At 36.6% G+C, this 17779-nt stretch overlaps 2 protein-coding genes across 2 annotated transcripts in view; one reads left to right on the top strand and one right to left on the bottom strand.

Moving 5' to 3' along the window:
• Nucleotides 1-2374: 2374 nt before the first annotated feature.
• Nucleotides 2375-17779, top strand: part of Fcp3C (Follicle cell protein 3C) — a 119877-nt gene continuing 104472 nt past the window's right edge. Inside the window, exon 1 of the mRNA XM_069845862.1 lies at nt 2375-2456. Coding sequence (XP_069701963.1) covers nt 2434-2456 — 23 coding nt within the window. The 5' untranslated portion in view covers nt 2375-2433. The remainder of the gene's footprint in view (nt 2457-17779) is intronic.
• LOC138713618 (arylsulfatase B-like) overlaps nt 5139-17779 on the bottom strand; it is a 34216-nt gene continuing 21575 nt past the window's right edge. Inside the window, exons 5-7 of the mRNA XM_069845851.1 lie at nt 16524-16681; nt 11730-11865; nt 5139-9752 (exon numbers count right to left, since the gene is read on the bottom strand). Coding sequence (XP_069701952.1) covers nt 8974-9752; nt 11730-11865; nt 16524-16681 — 1073 coding nt within the window. The 3' untranslated portion in view covers nt 5139-8973. The remainder of the gene's footprint in view (nt 9753-11729; nt 11866-16523; nt 16682-17779) is intronic.

The raw sequence follows: 17779 nt of genomic DNA, 5'->3' as shown, positions 1-17779 counted from the left end.
TATGATATGATATGATATGATATGATATGATATGATATGATATGATATGATATGATATAATTAATATAATATAAAATAATGTGATGCGATACGATATATGATATGATATGATATGATATGATATGATATGATATGATATGATATGATATATGATATGATAGGCAATGATATATGACCATAAATTAACACAACTTAAAGAAAATGTTTCTCAGGTAGGCCTACATTATATTAGAGTATCTATTCGATATTTATATTGCATTATAAGTTATTATAGTATATTTAGTAATATATAATTTTAAATTATACAAATATTATGATATATCATAGTATAGTATATTACAGTTCATGATATATATAATATTATATATTATATATTATTATATTTGTCCAATATTCTTTTGAGAAGATTAACTCCGTACGTAGATGAAATTATTGGGGATCATCAGTGCGGTTTTCGGCGTAATAGATCGACTATTGATCAGATTTTTTGTATTCGACAGATAATGGAGAAAAAATGGGAGTATAAGGGTACAGGTACATCAGTTATTCATAGATTTCAAAAAGGCATATGACTCGGTTAAGAGGGAAGTATTATATGATATTCTTATTGAATTTGGTATTCCCAAGAAACTAGTTCGATTAATTAAAATGTGTCTCAGTGAAACATACAGCAGAGTCCGTATATATAGGTCAGTTTCTATCTGATGCTTTTCCAATTCACTGCGGGCTAAAGCAGGGAGATGCACTATCACCTTTACTTTTTAACTTCGCTTTAGAATATGCCATTAGGAAAGTTCAGGATAACAGGCAGGGTTTGGAATTGAACGGGTTACATCAGCTTCTTGTCTATGCGGATGACGTGAATATGTTAGAAGCAAATACACAAACGATTAGGGAAAGTACGGAAATTTTACTTGAAGCAAGTAAAGCGATCGGTTTGGAAGTAAATCCCGAAAATACAAAGTATATGATTATGTCTCGTGACCAGAATATTGTAAGAAATGGAAATATAAAAATTGGAGATTTATCCTTCGAAGAGGTGGAAAAATTAAAATATCTTGGAGCAACAGTAACAAATATAAATGACACTCGGGAGGAAATTAAACGCAGAATAAATATGGGAAATGCGTGTTATTATTCAGTTGAGAAGCTCTTATCATCCAGTCTGCTATCCAAAAATCTGAAAGTTAGAATTTATAAAACAGTTATATTACCGGTTGTTCTGTATGGTTATGAAACTTGGACTCTCACTCTGAGAGAGGAACATAGGTTAAGGGTGTTTGAGAATAAGGTGCTTAGGAAAATATTTGGGGCTAAGCGGGATGAAGTTACAGGAGAATGGAGAAAGTTACACAACGCAGAACTGCACACATTGTATTCTTCACCTGACATAATTAGGAACATTAAATCCAGACGTTTGAGATGGGCGGGGCATGTAGCACGTATGGGCGAATCCAGAAATGCATATAGAGCGTTAGTTGGGAGACCGGAGGGAAAAAGATCTTTAGGGAGGCCGGGACGTAGATGGGAGGATAATATTAAAATGGATTTGAGGGAGGTGGGATATGATGATAGAGGCTGGATTAATCTTGCACAGGATAGGGACCGATGGCGGGCTTATGTGAGGGCGGCAATGAACCTTCGGGTTCCTTAAAAGCCATTTGTAAGTAAGCAAGTATTATATATCATAATACTTGTATAATTTAAAATTATATATTACTAAGTGTATAATAACTTATAATGCAATGCAAATATCAAATAGATACTCTAATGTAATGTACCTGAGAAACATTTTCTTTAAGTTGTATTAATTTATGGCGTTCATTACCAACATATTTGTCATATTCAGTAGCATGTTGTAAAGAATAATGTCGTTGGATATTGAACCTCTTAATCAGTTGGAGTGTTTTATGACAAATTAAACACTTTGCTAATCCACTGCTCTCTACCAAAAAGAACTCCTCCTCCCATGATACATTAAAAGCATTGGGAGTAGCGGGACGGTTTAGTGTATGAGCGGAAGCTCCGTCTTCAAAGTTCGCCTTCATATTGCAGAGTGACCACTGCACCGACACTGAATGACGTACAGTATGCATACGTCACAGCGCTCGCGAGACAAGCTCTTTAAAGCACACAGCGCTCATTTCTCAGAATCACGTAATGTGCCCAGCCCTGGTCTAGGACGTCGAATTTTTAAATCCGTCACTGAGTGCATCTAGCACGGTACTATTTGTTCATCCACGGAAATGACTCTTGACGGCCATCGTTTCAGTATCCATACGCGAAGGTACAGAAGTGCATCGTTCAGTGTGTGTGTTCGGTCGAAATGGACATGGAATCTATGCTGAGTGAAAAAGGTGAACAGTTACCGGCATATATCATCGATGGATACAAGTTTAGCTTCCACAAGAGGATAAGCAGTGGAATACAAAGATGGTCGTGTACTACAAAATCATGTAAGTGTTTCTTTAAAATTAATAACAATTGTGTAATTGTAGAAAAAATGACCGAACATGCATGAGAGGCATAAGAAGTAACAAATTAAAGTGCCGACTTAATTAAACTAAATTTACAAAATGCGAGAACCTCTCTTCTTCCTAAATTTCCGAATTGTCTTGTCGAAGTTAATGAATTCATAGCATCAATGCACATAACGTCAAATAGGGGAGAAAATTTTCTTTTAGTGAATGACAATACAAATAACATTTTAGGTTTTTCGACGAAATAAAATTTGAATATTTTGTGCGAAACTCAAATTTTATATGTAGATGACACTTTTAAAAGTTCATTTAAACTGTTTCAACAGTTGCTCAAAGTACATGGTGTGCATCAAGATATAAACATCCCTCTCTCTCTTGTTCTTCTACTTCTACTCCCCGATAAGTCTACTTAAACATACACTGAAGCATTTAGTCACATTGTGAAAGAATGTAACAAACATAATTTAAATTTACTTTGCTCACAGTAGCTATATGTAGACTTAAAAGTTGCGATTCACACAGCTGTGAAAACAGTGTAGTACGAAATAGACATAAAGGGATATCGATGACATCTAGGGCAGAGTCGGTATCGAACAATTAAAGCTCTGGGACTAAGCGGTGTATATATCGAGAAGGGGAAAAGAGCGAATTCCATAAGTTATTTTTTGGGCTTCTCTTTTGCAACCCGGAGATATTTTAGTAGATTATTTAACGACACTGTATCAATTACAGTACTAGGTTATTTAGCGTGGATGGAGTTTGTGACGGTGAGATGAGACCGAGGATTCGCCGTAGATTACCTGACATTCGCCTTATGGTTGGGGAAAACCTCGGAAAAAACCAACCATGTAATTAGCTTAAGCGGGAATCGAACTCATATCCGAGCGCAGCTTCGGATCAGTAGGCAAGCGCCTCTGCCGACAGAGCTACGCCGGTGGCTACCCCAAGATATTGATGAGCAGGCTTCGGTCCTGGGCACAGAAACGCATGAAGTTCAGAACGCACTGACTGTAGTGTTGTGTTGGTCGAGTGGACTGGGAGATAGAGCGCGCCGTTACTTTGTGTCTCAACATGAAACAGTCCGTCACAGTACGGCACAAAATATATTCTAACCTGTACAGATGGAGTATATACAGTCCATTCCTAGTTTAGGCAATAAATGTCTACCATTAAGTAAGTATTAACGTGAGTTGTAACCTTCAATCAGGTGTCCCTACGCCGAAGCCTGTTACACGTACCGCAGCAAAGCAGCAATAGGCCTACACACAACGGTAATGCACATTACGGACCCACCTGTGCTGTTGCACACGGGTCATGACGTCAGTTATATTCCGTGTACTCTAAACCTCATACTGGTTACTCTGTGTCCCTAGGCCGAAGCCTGTTGAGTGCTTCGTAGATACTAGAGATGAACGAAACTAACTGCCGCTCTCGCTCGCTGTGTTCGTTGCATTTGTCTTTCGAGTCTCGTCTCGTCATTCCTGCTGCGCTTCGAATCTCGCTCGTCATTCTCGAAATAGCATTTGGTCGGCGTGGAAAGATTTCGTAACTTTGAATAACATACATCATTGAAATAAATAACATTATAAATGTTTAAATGAGACAAAAAGACAAAACAGAACAGTATCTTAGTTATCAATATGTTCTGGTTCTATTATATGATATTACCTATGGTTATATAAATAATAATAATAATAATAATAATAATAATAATAATAATAATAATAATAATAATAATAATAATTCTCAAATAAATTTGCATTTCTAAGAAACATAAAACATGACATTAATATCTTTTTACTTAAGGTTGCACACTTGATCTTAAACATATGAAAAGAAAATTCCTAGCCTTTTAATAAGGGCCTAGTAATTAAATAAAGACTGGGGAACGGATTATTATACACTGAAAGGTAGAGATGTTTCAAATAGACTACTTGATTGTAGTTGCCAAAGCAGATAAAAGTTCAGACAGGTGTAAACAACTGCTGACCGAAGGACTTGATCACAATATCGAGTCCCGGAAGACTCACAACCAGTCTTTACGTCAAGGACGCGACGTAATACAACATTGTCGTGCAGGTTTTCGGCTTTGCGGGCGCTGTTAGTCTCGTTTTCTCGATCGTTGTTTATCTCCAGTAGATACAATGGCATTACAACCGAGCGACGAAGAAATAAAAGAATTCGCCACTTCATTCTGGACACTTACATATCAGAAGTTGCTAGTTTCCCCTCTTGTGATTTGGGTAGAATTCAATTAGACGCAGCACCAACAACTGCGAATCATTTCATAGGAAATTATTTTGATAGTCTTTTAAACGCCAGCCATCCAAATATTCACTACTTCACTGAAGTTCTTGAACAAATACAGACTGACATCTAGTCTATGTGTCGCTTAGAAGCCTGGGTAAAAGGAATAAGTTTTGCGCAAAGAATTATTTTTACAAAATAAAATATTTGCACTTCACCAAGAACAGATTACACGACTTGAGTTTGTAAGGGCTGTTTGTTTTAAATTCCTGCCTGTTTAAAGAAGTTAGTATTTAGGCCTAATGTTTAAACACATTTTTAAGTTTTATGACGAAGTTTTTCTAACTGAAACCGATCAATATTTTAACCACAATCACATTTTTTTAAATCATAAGAGTAATTTGTGCGATAAATCATAAGAGTAATTTGTGCGAATTGTGCTGTAATTATTATTGGCAGGTCTAAGTCTGTAAATGGGAGGAAAATATTAATTACAGTGGCGTATTTACAAATAGAAAACACGTTCACTCTCTCAGATAAAGAGGAGACAATTTACGTTTTTTTTTTTTTTGACCTGGAGAAGCAATTTACCGTCTCCGATTTATGAGTGCTAAGCCATAGTGACAATATGAATGTCTATATTACGTATTTGACTTGAAATGTTTAATGTAGTAGCGTGCCGCATTTTTGTACAGAGCCAGAAACAAAAAATGGGCCGAGTTTTGATAGCAGTTCTCTTGTATGTAGGCAACAAACTCGCAAGACTGCCCACAAGTAGCATGTTACATATAGGCGTTTTTGTTTACTGCATACGCGCAGTATGTTATAACTAAAACTTACCAAATTTATGTGGCCCAAATTTTGTTTCTGGGTCTGTACATCCCTAAGCTGAAGAGAGGCCAAGTTCATGTACGGCAGCGGTGACCAAACTGGGTATCGTGATTACATCGTGTAATCAAAGACATTCATAAAGGTAAGGGGAGTTTCCTGTACATTGCTCTCTGTCTCGCTCACGTACTGAAGGTAAGCAGGTGTCGGTACCATGTCGCTCTACAAACCCTCCATCTCTACGAGCAGGAACAGAAGATTTCGTACAGAATGGGAAGAGGAATTTATTCGTTGTTCTATGGGAGAAAATGTAATATGTTGCTTTGCTCAACGGTTCAATTAGTAGTAGTATATAGAAGCGACATTACAGGGCATCACGCTGAATACACAGGCATAACAGGTGTTATTATTATTATTATTATTATTATTATTATTATTATTATTATTATTATTATCATCGTCACAGTATAGATATTCATACAGTAAGGAAACTTCGCCACTTTTTTCTACCAGAGAGACATATGCGCACATACAGCTAGCGATCCAAGCAGTAAATAACTAATGCTACTGAGAAACTCAGCTGTTCATGTTATGGTGATGATATAGACGCGAAAGACTTATTAGAAGAATGAGGGTTTCAAAGAGACCGTGTTGTTCAGGCTTTAAATTTCAATAAGAACAAAGGACGAAATCCAGAATTGCATTTTTTTCGCCTTGTCAAAAAAAAATGTAGCCTATATTTTAGCGTATGAGGATAGCAATGGCAAAGGAATCTTTTAATATAAAAAAGAGCATCTTCTGCGGCCCTCTGGAAAAATAACTAAGAAAAAGACTAATGAAGTGCTTTGTGTTGAGTGTGGCATTGTATGGTGCAGAAACATGACATTATGACGAAGTGACAAGAAGCGACTAGAAGCATTTGAAATGTGGATATGGAGAAGAATGGAGAGTGTGAAATGGACAGACAGAATAAGAAATGAAGCTGTGTTGGAAAGAATGGGTGAAGAAAGAATGATGCTGAAAGCGATCAGAAAGAAAAAAAAAAGGAATTGGTTGGGTTACTGGCCAAGAAAAACTGCCTACTGAAGAATGGACTGGAAGGGATGGTGAACGGGAGAAGAATTCGGGGCAGAAGAAGATATCAGATGATAGACGACATTAAGATATATGGATCATATGCTGAGATTAAGAGGAAGGCAGAAAATAGGAAAGATTGGAGAATACTGGATTTGTAGTGAAAGACCTGTAGTTTTTTAGTTGGTTATTTAACGACGTTGTATCAACTACTAGGTTATTTAGCGTCGATGTGTGTGTGTGTGTCTAATGCCTACCCACTTACTTGAGTGATTCGGGTTCCGTATACTGCGGATAGATGGCAGGACTGTGACCCATTTTCTATAGTGACTGTACCATTTTCAAGTTCCACACCACTTCGGCGGGCCACGTTATGCATGATGTGTATCTGTGAAGAGTTACGTCGTATAGTAGGGTGAGTGTATGTGTAAGTGTTTATATACGTATTGTAGGGAATGGGTGAGGATGGTGATGGTGAGGAAGGGAAAAGGGGAAACCCGGTGTCAACACGTAGTCTACTCTTGTCGAATAGCACCAAGGGGGCCGCCAGGCTTAACGTCCTTATCTGACGGACGAATCACTATCAACAGTTTATGCATTCTCTTCATATGTACTGCTGAGAGAAAGGTAGAGTATTGCAGTCTTAGTAGGTTTAAGCGCGCAGGTGAAGGGTTGAATAAGAGGGTGGGGTATTGTATGTAGGCTTAAGTGCGTAGGTAAATACAGGGTGGTCCTCTCAAAATCAATACATCTAAGGAAAGGTCGAGAAGATTAGACTGAAAATGTAATTGTAGGTGCAGTGTAATTATCTAAGTTGTCATGTAATTAATTAAGTTGATATGTAATTAAGATGATATGTAATTTAGTTGATATGTAAATAAGTTAAGGTGATATGTAATTAATTAAGATGATATGTAATCAAGTTGATTTGTAATTAATTAAGGTGATATGTAATTACTTAAATTGGTAGACGTTATTATAGAATAGTTTTTATTTATAGTCCTAGGCAGGGGCGGCCCGTCCTTATGTGCTACAGTGCTACAGCACAATGATAATTTTTGCTCAAATAATGTATTTGCAATACCACCATAGTATCTGATCTGTCATTTGACAATTTTCCGTGGTTATGTTCATGACGCGTTATAGAGTGTTTAGTCTTCGCTCTTAGCTCTTTGGTGCCTCAGGAGGTACAATGTGCTACTCAAAACTCTAAATGAGAATGTAGACAATTAATGCGCATGTGCAAAGCTGAAATCATTGTCCTGATTGGCTATTTTTACGCGGGGAAGTGCTGTAGTCAGCTTCAGCACAACACAGCTTGGAGATTGCAAAAGTAGAGCCTAACGAAAGAATGCTTGTTTGTGGAAGAACTCGGAACTATTTACAATGTAGGTCTATTTGGTAATTCAAGTGTCCTAATGCTGCTGCCGTCTACCTGGTTTTTGAGGTTCCTCCTGAACCAGCCAGCAAGCGACGGAGAATGGAATCCCAGAAAACTGTGGCCAAGGAAGTATGTGACCGTATAATTCAGAAAACTACTCACCGTTTCCAGTCTTTAAGCTATCTAGATGCAACAAGATTGTTAAACAGCAAATTTTCTGGCAATTTTTGGATAGCCTAATTTTCCTGAACGCGAACTTGAAGTTGCTGTCAACAGCTATACTGTACTGAACAAAAGAGTGTTAAAGACACAACTTTGAGTTCTAGGCTATACGGAACACCTGCCTTCCGGAATATAGATGGAGCTGTTCAATTGTTACGGAGGCTCCAACAATTCACAGGATCCATTCTGTGAAGTAACAGTGTCAATAGAAAAGAGTATGATATCCAAGTTGAAGGGTTTAACACCAGGGTAATTGACAGGTTCTACAGTAGGAAGGAACGTCGTATGGATTTCGTATTTCGTCACTAGGCGAGTCTCAAATTAAGATAAATACATATAAGTGTATACAGTAGGCCTATATAGAAATTGTAGCACACTTATTATTTTGACCACCAGCCGCTACTGGTCCTAGGTTTATTGCATCTATTTATTTATAGTTAGAAATAAATTTAGGTTTATTTTTTTTTTCTTTTCTCGCTGTAATTATTGTATAATTGTAATGGTATTATTGTATATTATATATCACTGCCACCGGGTGTATACCCAATTGTAGTGTTCATAAATACTTACATACATTATTATAACTATTATTATTACCGGCATTATTATTATTATTATTATTATTATTATTATTATTATTATTATTATTACTTATTATAACGCTGCTGCTATTGTACATACTACTAATCCATACATATAAAATACAAAATGGAGTAAGATTCAAGTAAGACAATCAATATTTTAAAAAGTGAAACAAAAAAGAAGCAGAGCGCTCCCGGGTTGCAGGAAAAAGTATCGGGTCGGCGCCCTGGCGCGCCCTAGCACGACTAAATCCCTGATTATAAAATGAAAGACAAAGACACTGGATGCAAGTAATACTAAGACGGATGCTGTCAACACTGTAGTGCTCGAGGGCGTAGGAGTGTTTGTGGCTGTAGTCACGTTGTCAAGCCAGCAAACCCACGTGTTGTTGAATAAAGCAGGATTCGATGCCGGATCCACAGGTTTCGTCAGCTCCGGTGCCACTTCTCTTCTGAACTTGTCTAATTCCTTCCTTAATTCGACAGCAACGTCTGGATGGTTCGATACCAAGTTAACAGATTCACAAGGATCACTCTCGAGATCAAACAAGCAATCCGAGGGACAGAAAGAGCCACCAGCGTGCAGTCTTTTTACGTTACAACTGATTGTAGCTTGTTTCCTCAGTTGTTGAATCGTGTTTTCGGTCGCTATATTCATATTCAAAGTCTGTATTGCCTTTGCAACAGCACTGTTCATCACTCTATTTCTGTCATATGGCGGATTAGGTGTGCCCCGACCATCTTCACCGTGAAACCCGTCGTAAGCCCCTTCTTTGTAGGTAGACCGTACAAGTTTCCATTTGCCTTGCACGACAGCTTCCACATCATCTACATCAGCAAAGTTCAATAACATACTAGTCCGAGGCATATTGTCGACTCCCAATATGGATGGCCATTGGTCAACTCCGTCTATGTCTCCAAGTTCAGACACATCACCACCTGGAAGCGAAGGAAAAGAGAATGAAAGATGTACACGCAACAGTAATTTCACTTTTAGTGGATCTAAATTTAAAATAACGAATGTATGTACCCATGTATGTATGTATGTATGTATGTATGTATGTATGTATGTATGTATGTATGTATGTATGTATGTATGTATGTATGTATGTATGTATGTATGTATGTATGTATGTATGTACGAGGCGTATACAGAAAGTAAGTTTACCTGGATCGTTTACAGAAATAAAACGCGCTTCCATGGAAATATTTATTGGAATAGATACAGCAATTATTGTTTAACATATTCCCCACCGCAATTGAGACATTTGCCATACCGTGGGATCAACAGAGAGGTGCAAACGGCTGTCACACACTGCTTCAAATTCCAGGCGGCAAAGTTCTACGACACAAGGTTACAAAAGTTGATCCCATGGTATGACAAATGTTTCAATTCCGGTAGAGAATATGTTGAGAAAAATAGTTTAACAATTGCTGTACCTGTTCCAATAAATATTTCCATGAAATGGTTTTCCTTTCTGTAAAGGCCCCAAGGAAACGTACTTTCTGGACGGCCCTAGTATGTATATATTTTATTTTTATTTATTTTAGTTGGTTATTTAACGACGCTGTATCAACTACTAGGTTATCTAGCGTCGATGAGATTGGTGATAGCGAGATGACATTTGGCGAGATGAGGCCGAGGATTCGCTATAGATTACCTTGCATTCACATTACGGTTGGGGAAAACCTCGGAAAAACTAACCAGGTAATCACCCCAAGCGGGGATCGAACCCGCGCCCGAACATAACTTCAGACCGGCAGGCAAGCGCCTTAACCCACTGAGCCACACCGGTGGCTGTATGTATGTATGTATGTATGTATGTATGTATGTATGTATGTATGTATGTATGTATGTATGTATGTATGTATACGTACGTACGCACGCACGCACGTAATGTGTAGTCATAATTATGTAATGAATGTTTGTGCGAGATCGTGCGTATTTGCTTGTTTTCCGCACACAACCAATACGCGGTAAGTGTGAAATACCACATTCAGTATTCCCAACGTAACACACATAACAATTTCCCTCTTCTTACCTCTTAAGCGCGACATTTATTTTACTGCTTTAGGCTTTTAACATATTATTTTAGAGACGTTTAACATAGTAATAATTATACATTGGAAACTTACCACTGCAATTTCACCTAAATTGCACTGTTAATTATTATTTTTAAATATTTGCAAAAATTAAGTAAAGTCTACTACTCCACGAAACTTATTGCATTCCTGATACAAGTAACATTAAGGAAGCCGTGAAAAAAATCAACAAGATTCCAGATGCGGATGTTGTTACTGCAATATGTTATAGAAATAATATTGTTAAAATATTAAAATGAAAATTAAATCATTACATAACCTTACCGTTTGTTTTAAGTTCGCATTTATAGACTGGGGGACAAAAAAAGACAGACGTATATCACGGCCTGCTGGAGTATAGTAATCACAGAAAACATTTTATAGCAACAATGTTGAAGAAAGATATTTTGGTTTTCCGAAGTTGCTGTCATTAAACAGAAACCAACATGGAGATTTCATTGCAACTAATTAGAAATTCGTCTTTCAGGTATGTAATAAACGATCTTCGCACAAAATAATGTACGATACACGAGCGGTATGTTTGTTTTCATGTTCTCGGAAATTAAAGAAGCTCAACTACGTTTCGCTTTTTCAATCTTTTCCTCGACCATGAAAACGTCAACATACCGCTCTTGTAACGTATATTACTATTGCGCAACTGTATTAAAGCGAAATAGTGAGTTCGAATTCCCTACAGAATGTAGTCTTTTGTGCATTGCGTAAGCGATGTTCAGTTGAGACACAACCACACGTCAGGGTTGTTCTGTTGTATCTTTCTAGCGATATTTATATAATTACATCTAGAATTTTATTGATTGAAATAAGTATATTCACCTGCCATGGAGTATATTGTGGGGTACCAATCCGTGATATGCATCAGCTGTGTGGTAACTCTGCCTGGGTTTCTGAGCGACGCACTCCATACCGCTGCCACACCTCTTACTCCACCCTCAAATGCTGTGAATTTCAACTGAAAATGGTCAACAATGGATTGTATATTATATATTTTGAGTAACAAGACGAGTGGCTTACATATATAGGAAGCGAATGAAGCTATGCTTCGCCACTTATTTAATGTTTCATTATAACCAGGGAACGGATTTATATGGACTAAAAATATATGAAATATGTAAATATATATGTAGTTATTTTTACCAAAATATGGAATTAAATATGGATTTTTACCAAAATATGGAATTAAATATGGACTTAAAATTATAAAAAAAATGACTATGTACGTTAAATATTGGTACATTTTAATCAAACTAAACAAAAAATATAATGGACGTACCTTATCTTCCAATGTAGTTTCAACAAAACACAATTTTTATTGTCTGTTACCATAACAATAGGTTACAAACATTTCTTTCAAGTGCTGAAAAGTGAATCTTCTTCTATTGTCTCTGAGGATAGATTTATACTGACTAAAAGAGCGTTCGACGTCACAAGAAGTAACTGGTACATAATTCAATTTCACAATGTCTGCTGGGGATAAGTCCAAGTTAATCTTCACTGTTGATTCACCACTCATCACAGCAACAACCTTTTGTAGTTCTTCATATCCAGGGTTTTTTGAAAGTACAGTGTCCACCTTCGCTCTTACTGCATCTGCAACTTTACCTCTACCACGATTCAGTTGTTCCACAGTACTATTTATAATTTCAAAACTTTCAGATAGTGAAAGGTGCCTATTTTGGAGACTTTTGAGCGTTTTTATGATGCATGAAAATGTATGCTGAATGTGAGCTAAGTCATTCTTCACACTTATGTCACAGGTAACTGTTTTCGCAGTATCAATTGAGACTGCATCTTCAGAGTCCAATGCAAGGAGAACATTGTTAATAGAGTCTATATGTTCGGCATAATATTCAACTGCTTCTAGCCATGTACCCCATCTAGTTAAAATTGGCTTTGGTGGCAATGGAATTTCAGGGTACAGTTCTTTCAACACGTTAACTCTACTGGGAGCTTTGAGAAATACTTTTTTCACTGATGAAATCAACAAATCTACTTTAGGGAAATTGTCTCTGACCACTTCTGCCACACGATGAAATGCATGCGCCACACAAGTAAAATGAGTCAATTTAGGATATACAACAGATAATGCTTGTCCAGCTTTGACCATATAAGGGGCAGCATCGCTAATAAAGAATAACACATTATCGTACATAATACCCTTTGGCCACAGGATACCCATAGCTTCGTTGAACAGTTTAACTATAGTTTTGTTATTGCACTTTTATAGAACATCACAATGTAAAAGAATTCGTTCAGAATATTGTTCACTTAACAAACCGATAACTACATTACCAACAAGTCTACCTTCTTTGTCGGGAGTCTCATCAATGGAAACCCAAATTGAACTATCTTTAATTTCATCTCTTATCTTCTGTATTGTCTCATCGTAGATGGATGGAGCATACGTCTTCCTAAGTGTTGACTCATCCGGGATTGTATGTTGAGTATATTTTTCAAGGAATTCCCTGAAGACCTTATTCTTTAGTTTGTAGAGAGGAATATCAGCAGAGATGAGAGAACGGCACAGGTCGATGTTAAACTCAGATCTTACATTCGATGTTGTTGGTTGTGTTAAAAACAATTGTCTCTGCTTGGAATTTAGTTGTTTGTTGGCCTGATGTTTACTAGTTGTAATGTGTTGTTGCACCAGGAACTTTTGTGTAGATGATACTGCACACTGACACAAATTACAAAATAATATTTTATTGTCAGTTGATAAACCATCTTCTTTAAATTCTGAAATGTAACTTGTTAGTTTTGATTTTAAATTGACTGAATGACGTACTTTTGGCATATTTACCGTCTTTATAGTATGATTTACAAAACTGAACCTATGTGTACTCTGACTGGCATTTAACTGTTGAGCTGCACAACTGAAGTCTGTTAAAAATTTTAAATTAAATTAATACAGTTTTGTAACTTACTTTCCCATTGTTGATAGGACTGCTAATTTTCAAATAACTCTGATGTTAAAGGGATTACTGAACATGTGTTTAAATCTCTATTGTTGAAATGTATTTTTAAAAGTTAATGGAATTTTGTTTTGTTTTATTGTTAAACCTAATATAATATGGACTGTTTTATATGAAATATGGAAAATATATGGAAATTAACGAAAATATGTACTAAACTCTAAAATATGGAAAAATATGGAAAATAAAAGTAGGATTTTTCAACCCTACACATTGTGAAACATAAAGATAATGCAAAATATAAATTATATTAGCTTTATAAGTAAATATGTATTTACATATAAATCCTTTCCCTGATTATAACTATCCAGTTAATAAAATAATCTAATAAACCTGTACCCTATTTTTTCTGGTAATTTTAGCTTCTATAAAAATAATTGGTTCTGACATGTATAATGAACTATTCTGAGATCAAAAATCACATTTTTTTTTTTTGAAAATTTTGTTTGCATATCTGATGTCTGTAGGTCTGTCACATTTTCACTCTTGAATGGCTGAACCGATTTCTATGAAAATTGATTTGTAAAGTAAGTTAAACCCCTCTTAGATTTAAGCTACATGGCATTCAAAATACTTTCTTCAAAAGCGGATTGTAAGGGTGCCTAAAGTAAATAAGTCGAAATATCTCGGTTATTATTGATTTTTTAGAATGTTATACAGGGAATAACTTTTAACTATCTCGGAGAGTTGCCTCTTCCTGCTCCTAGGCGACCTTATGACTAACACGATGATGACGCAGTTGCCGATTGGCGGTCTCAGTGCTAGACTGGCTGCCGTACGGGTTGGATGCAAACTCCAATAGCCTACTCTTTAGTTTCTGAGCTGTGCTTAATTATTTGTGTGAAGTTAGTGATTAGTGTGTGAAGTGTTTAGTTCCAATGCCATTTTCATTACGTCAGCGTATGTATATTTATAATACTTACATAAAATACAGAAAATAGAAATTTTCAAACAGACCCGTACCTTGTGTAAAACAATTAAAAACCTAGCTAAAAAATTCAAAGAAACAGGTTCAGTGAATGATTGTAAAAGACGCAAGAGACGACACGGATGAAAAATTAGATGAGATTGGAGAGAGATTAGAATACGCACCGCAAAAATCTCTTAGGCGTTTGGCGCAGGAAACGAATATCTATAAGTAAACCATCTGCTCATAGAGCAGTAAAATTACTTCAATTAGCAAGAACTTGTGGCCTCCTAGAACCTCCGATTTAACGCCGTGTGACTATTATTTATGGGAGCCACTTAAAAATAAGGTTTATGCAAGAAACACACACAATAAACGAACTTAAAACTACATAAAAGCAGAAATAGAGTCAATCGGTGCTGCTAAACCTGTGAAAGTTAATAATAATAATAATAATAATAATAATAATAATAATAATAATAATAATAATAATAATAATAATAATAATAATAGTATTATTATTATTATTATTATTATTATTATTATTATTATTATTATTATTATTTTATAAGAAGGTGTCAGCAATGTGTCAACGGGGGACATTTTGAGCATAAAATATGAGCTGGGTGAATACAAATAATACATTGCTTGCCTGCCAGACGAACAGCGAGTGCATGCATAGCGGGAGACAGTCGCTCTGCGGCCGCGACCAGAAATTCCAACTCTCCGGGACAGTTGAAAAATATTCACTGCATAACGAAAGTTGCTTTGAAAAATGTTTGCGACAAGGTTTATTCTACTCGTACTATTAACCTAAGACTATGCAAAATGTTTATAGGACTGATATTTAACGAGATACAGCACACGAATTTTAAAATGATATGCGTTTTATGTCTGTGTCGTCTCTTTCAGACATACGACAAAGTGAAAACAAATGACTCTGCGTTTATTTAAGGCGGCCTTGCACAACAAGCGTAAGATATTCGTTTAACACCATTTTTATATGGAGATGATTGTATCTATGATATGTATATAAATGTTTATCTATAAGCCACCGGCGTAGCTCAGTCGGCAGAGGCGTTTTCCTGCTGTTCTGGAGATGCGCTTGGGCGTGGGTTCGATTCCCGCTTAGACTGATTACCTGGTTGTGGTTTTCCGAAGTTTTTCCAACCGTAAAACGAATGTCAGGTAATCTATGAAGAATCCTCGGCATCATCTAGTCAAATACCATCCCATCATCATCAATTTCATCGCTAAATAATTTAGTGGTTGATACAGCGTAATGAAATAACCAATTAAAAATGATTCTATACGAATAAATAAAGAGAGAGTGTTTGTGTGTTTGAATGAGATAATCGTATCCATCGCTGTGGACTAACAGAATGCCTGACCGTGAAACGAGCGGGCTCTGGTTCAAATCCTGGTTGGGAAAAATCACCTGGTTGAGATTTTTTCGAGGTTTTCCTTCACCCATTTCCTGTAAAAAATTACTGGACTTAGCTTGATTTGAATTCGCAATTTTGAGAAGTAATAACGAGCATGATTGCCGCTGGAAAATCGAGGAGAAATATAATAATTAACGTAGTTACATTCGCAAGTTTAGCACATCTAACGATGTAAAGATGTTCGAATTCAGTTGAATTTAATAAAGCGATTCTCACTTTTAAAGAAACTCTGTGAAGATAATTTAACATTTAGTTAACAAATTTTAATTCACTAATATTTCCTTACTCCTCTCAGAGGCCAATTGGAGCCCCAGTTCCGATGTAGACCAATGGTCTGAGCGCCATTGTCTGACAGGAACACGATGACTGTATTGTTGAGAATTCCTCTGTCTAAAAGAGCTGTCACAATCTGGCCGACGGAGTCATCTAATTTGGTTGTCATTTCTGTAATTGCGAAATTAAGCATACATTTCAGTCAAATATTACTTCTGCGAAGTTAGTGGGTATGGACTACACGGTATGTTTAAATCAAGATGGTGTGATTATACTACAGGGACAGCATTTTATTTTTACTTCAATTTTTATTGTACCTGAGTTTTTTAATGTACTTCACTCCCACCCCATCTACTAGTAAAGTTCCAAACGTCCACCACACAGAACCAAGGCCGCATATACAAAGTCGCCTTACGGTCATAGTAAACAGTACTGAGTTAGTGAGTGTAGTACGTTCTAGAAATATGTTCGCGTTTTCCAGTGACGAAAGAACTTTCAATATTGAATCATATTTTCGCACAGGTACTGTCGTCCGTTTGCCTACGTCGCATCCCGGTTTCCCTCATACGCTTCTGCTCGCCCTTCTGTAAAGGCTAGTGGCTGGGCTGTCTTAGCTCTTTTCTGAAAACATTAATTTCTGTTAAGAATTGGATGTCTACGTAATATTATACAACTGTTTAACATAACTTAAATAAAAGGGCCTCGTTAAGTAATTAATGTCACGTGACTTCTTCACTTTCTACAACCCTGCGACAAAACCACTTGCACGGACAGTAGATAGCATGTCTGAATAATTTTATCTTTTCGGATCCGGCAGAAGTGAAGATTGAATTTACAATACGTAAGGTACTCTTTTATAGGGCAGGTCTTACAGGATTATTTCAGCATGAGTTACTATAGTCGCGACGCTGTTATTCCCGACGTGACTCCTCCTCTTTGCTTACGTCTTAGGAAGTGAAGGCTCTATAAAGTCTAGATAGGTAGTATCGTTCGCCATTTTTGTTCTTTCGTTGCCGAGCTACCAGACGAGGAATCTATTTGCTACACCGTTAAACATGATCATGTCGTAGCTCCTATGATAATAAATCAAACACACTATAATTCAGCAAATAATTGAGCGGCAAATAACGTCTTCGTGTGCTTTCTGCGAACGCCAAAGAAAGAGCCAAAATGGCGGGCGATCATATTAAGTATTTATCGAGTCTTAAGAAATGAATAACGTCTTCATAAGCGAATCACAAGACGTACACGTTTAAATGTAGCCGACCT

Source organism: Periplaneta americana, chromosome 14 (assembly GCF_040183065.1).
Source record: "Periplaneta americana isolate PAMFEO1 chromosome 14, P.americana_PAMFEO1_priV1, whole genome shotgun sequence".
Classification (NCBI taxonomy): Eukaryota; Metazoa; Arthropoda; class Insecta; order Blattodea; family Blattidae; genus Periplaneta; species Periplaneta americana.
The sequence above is the reverse complement of the archived record's forward strand: the minus strand, read 5'-3'. Positions and strand labels throughout refer to the sequence as shown.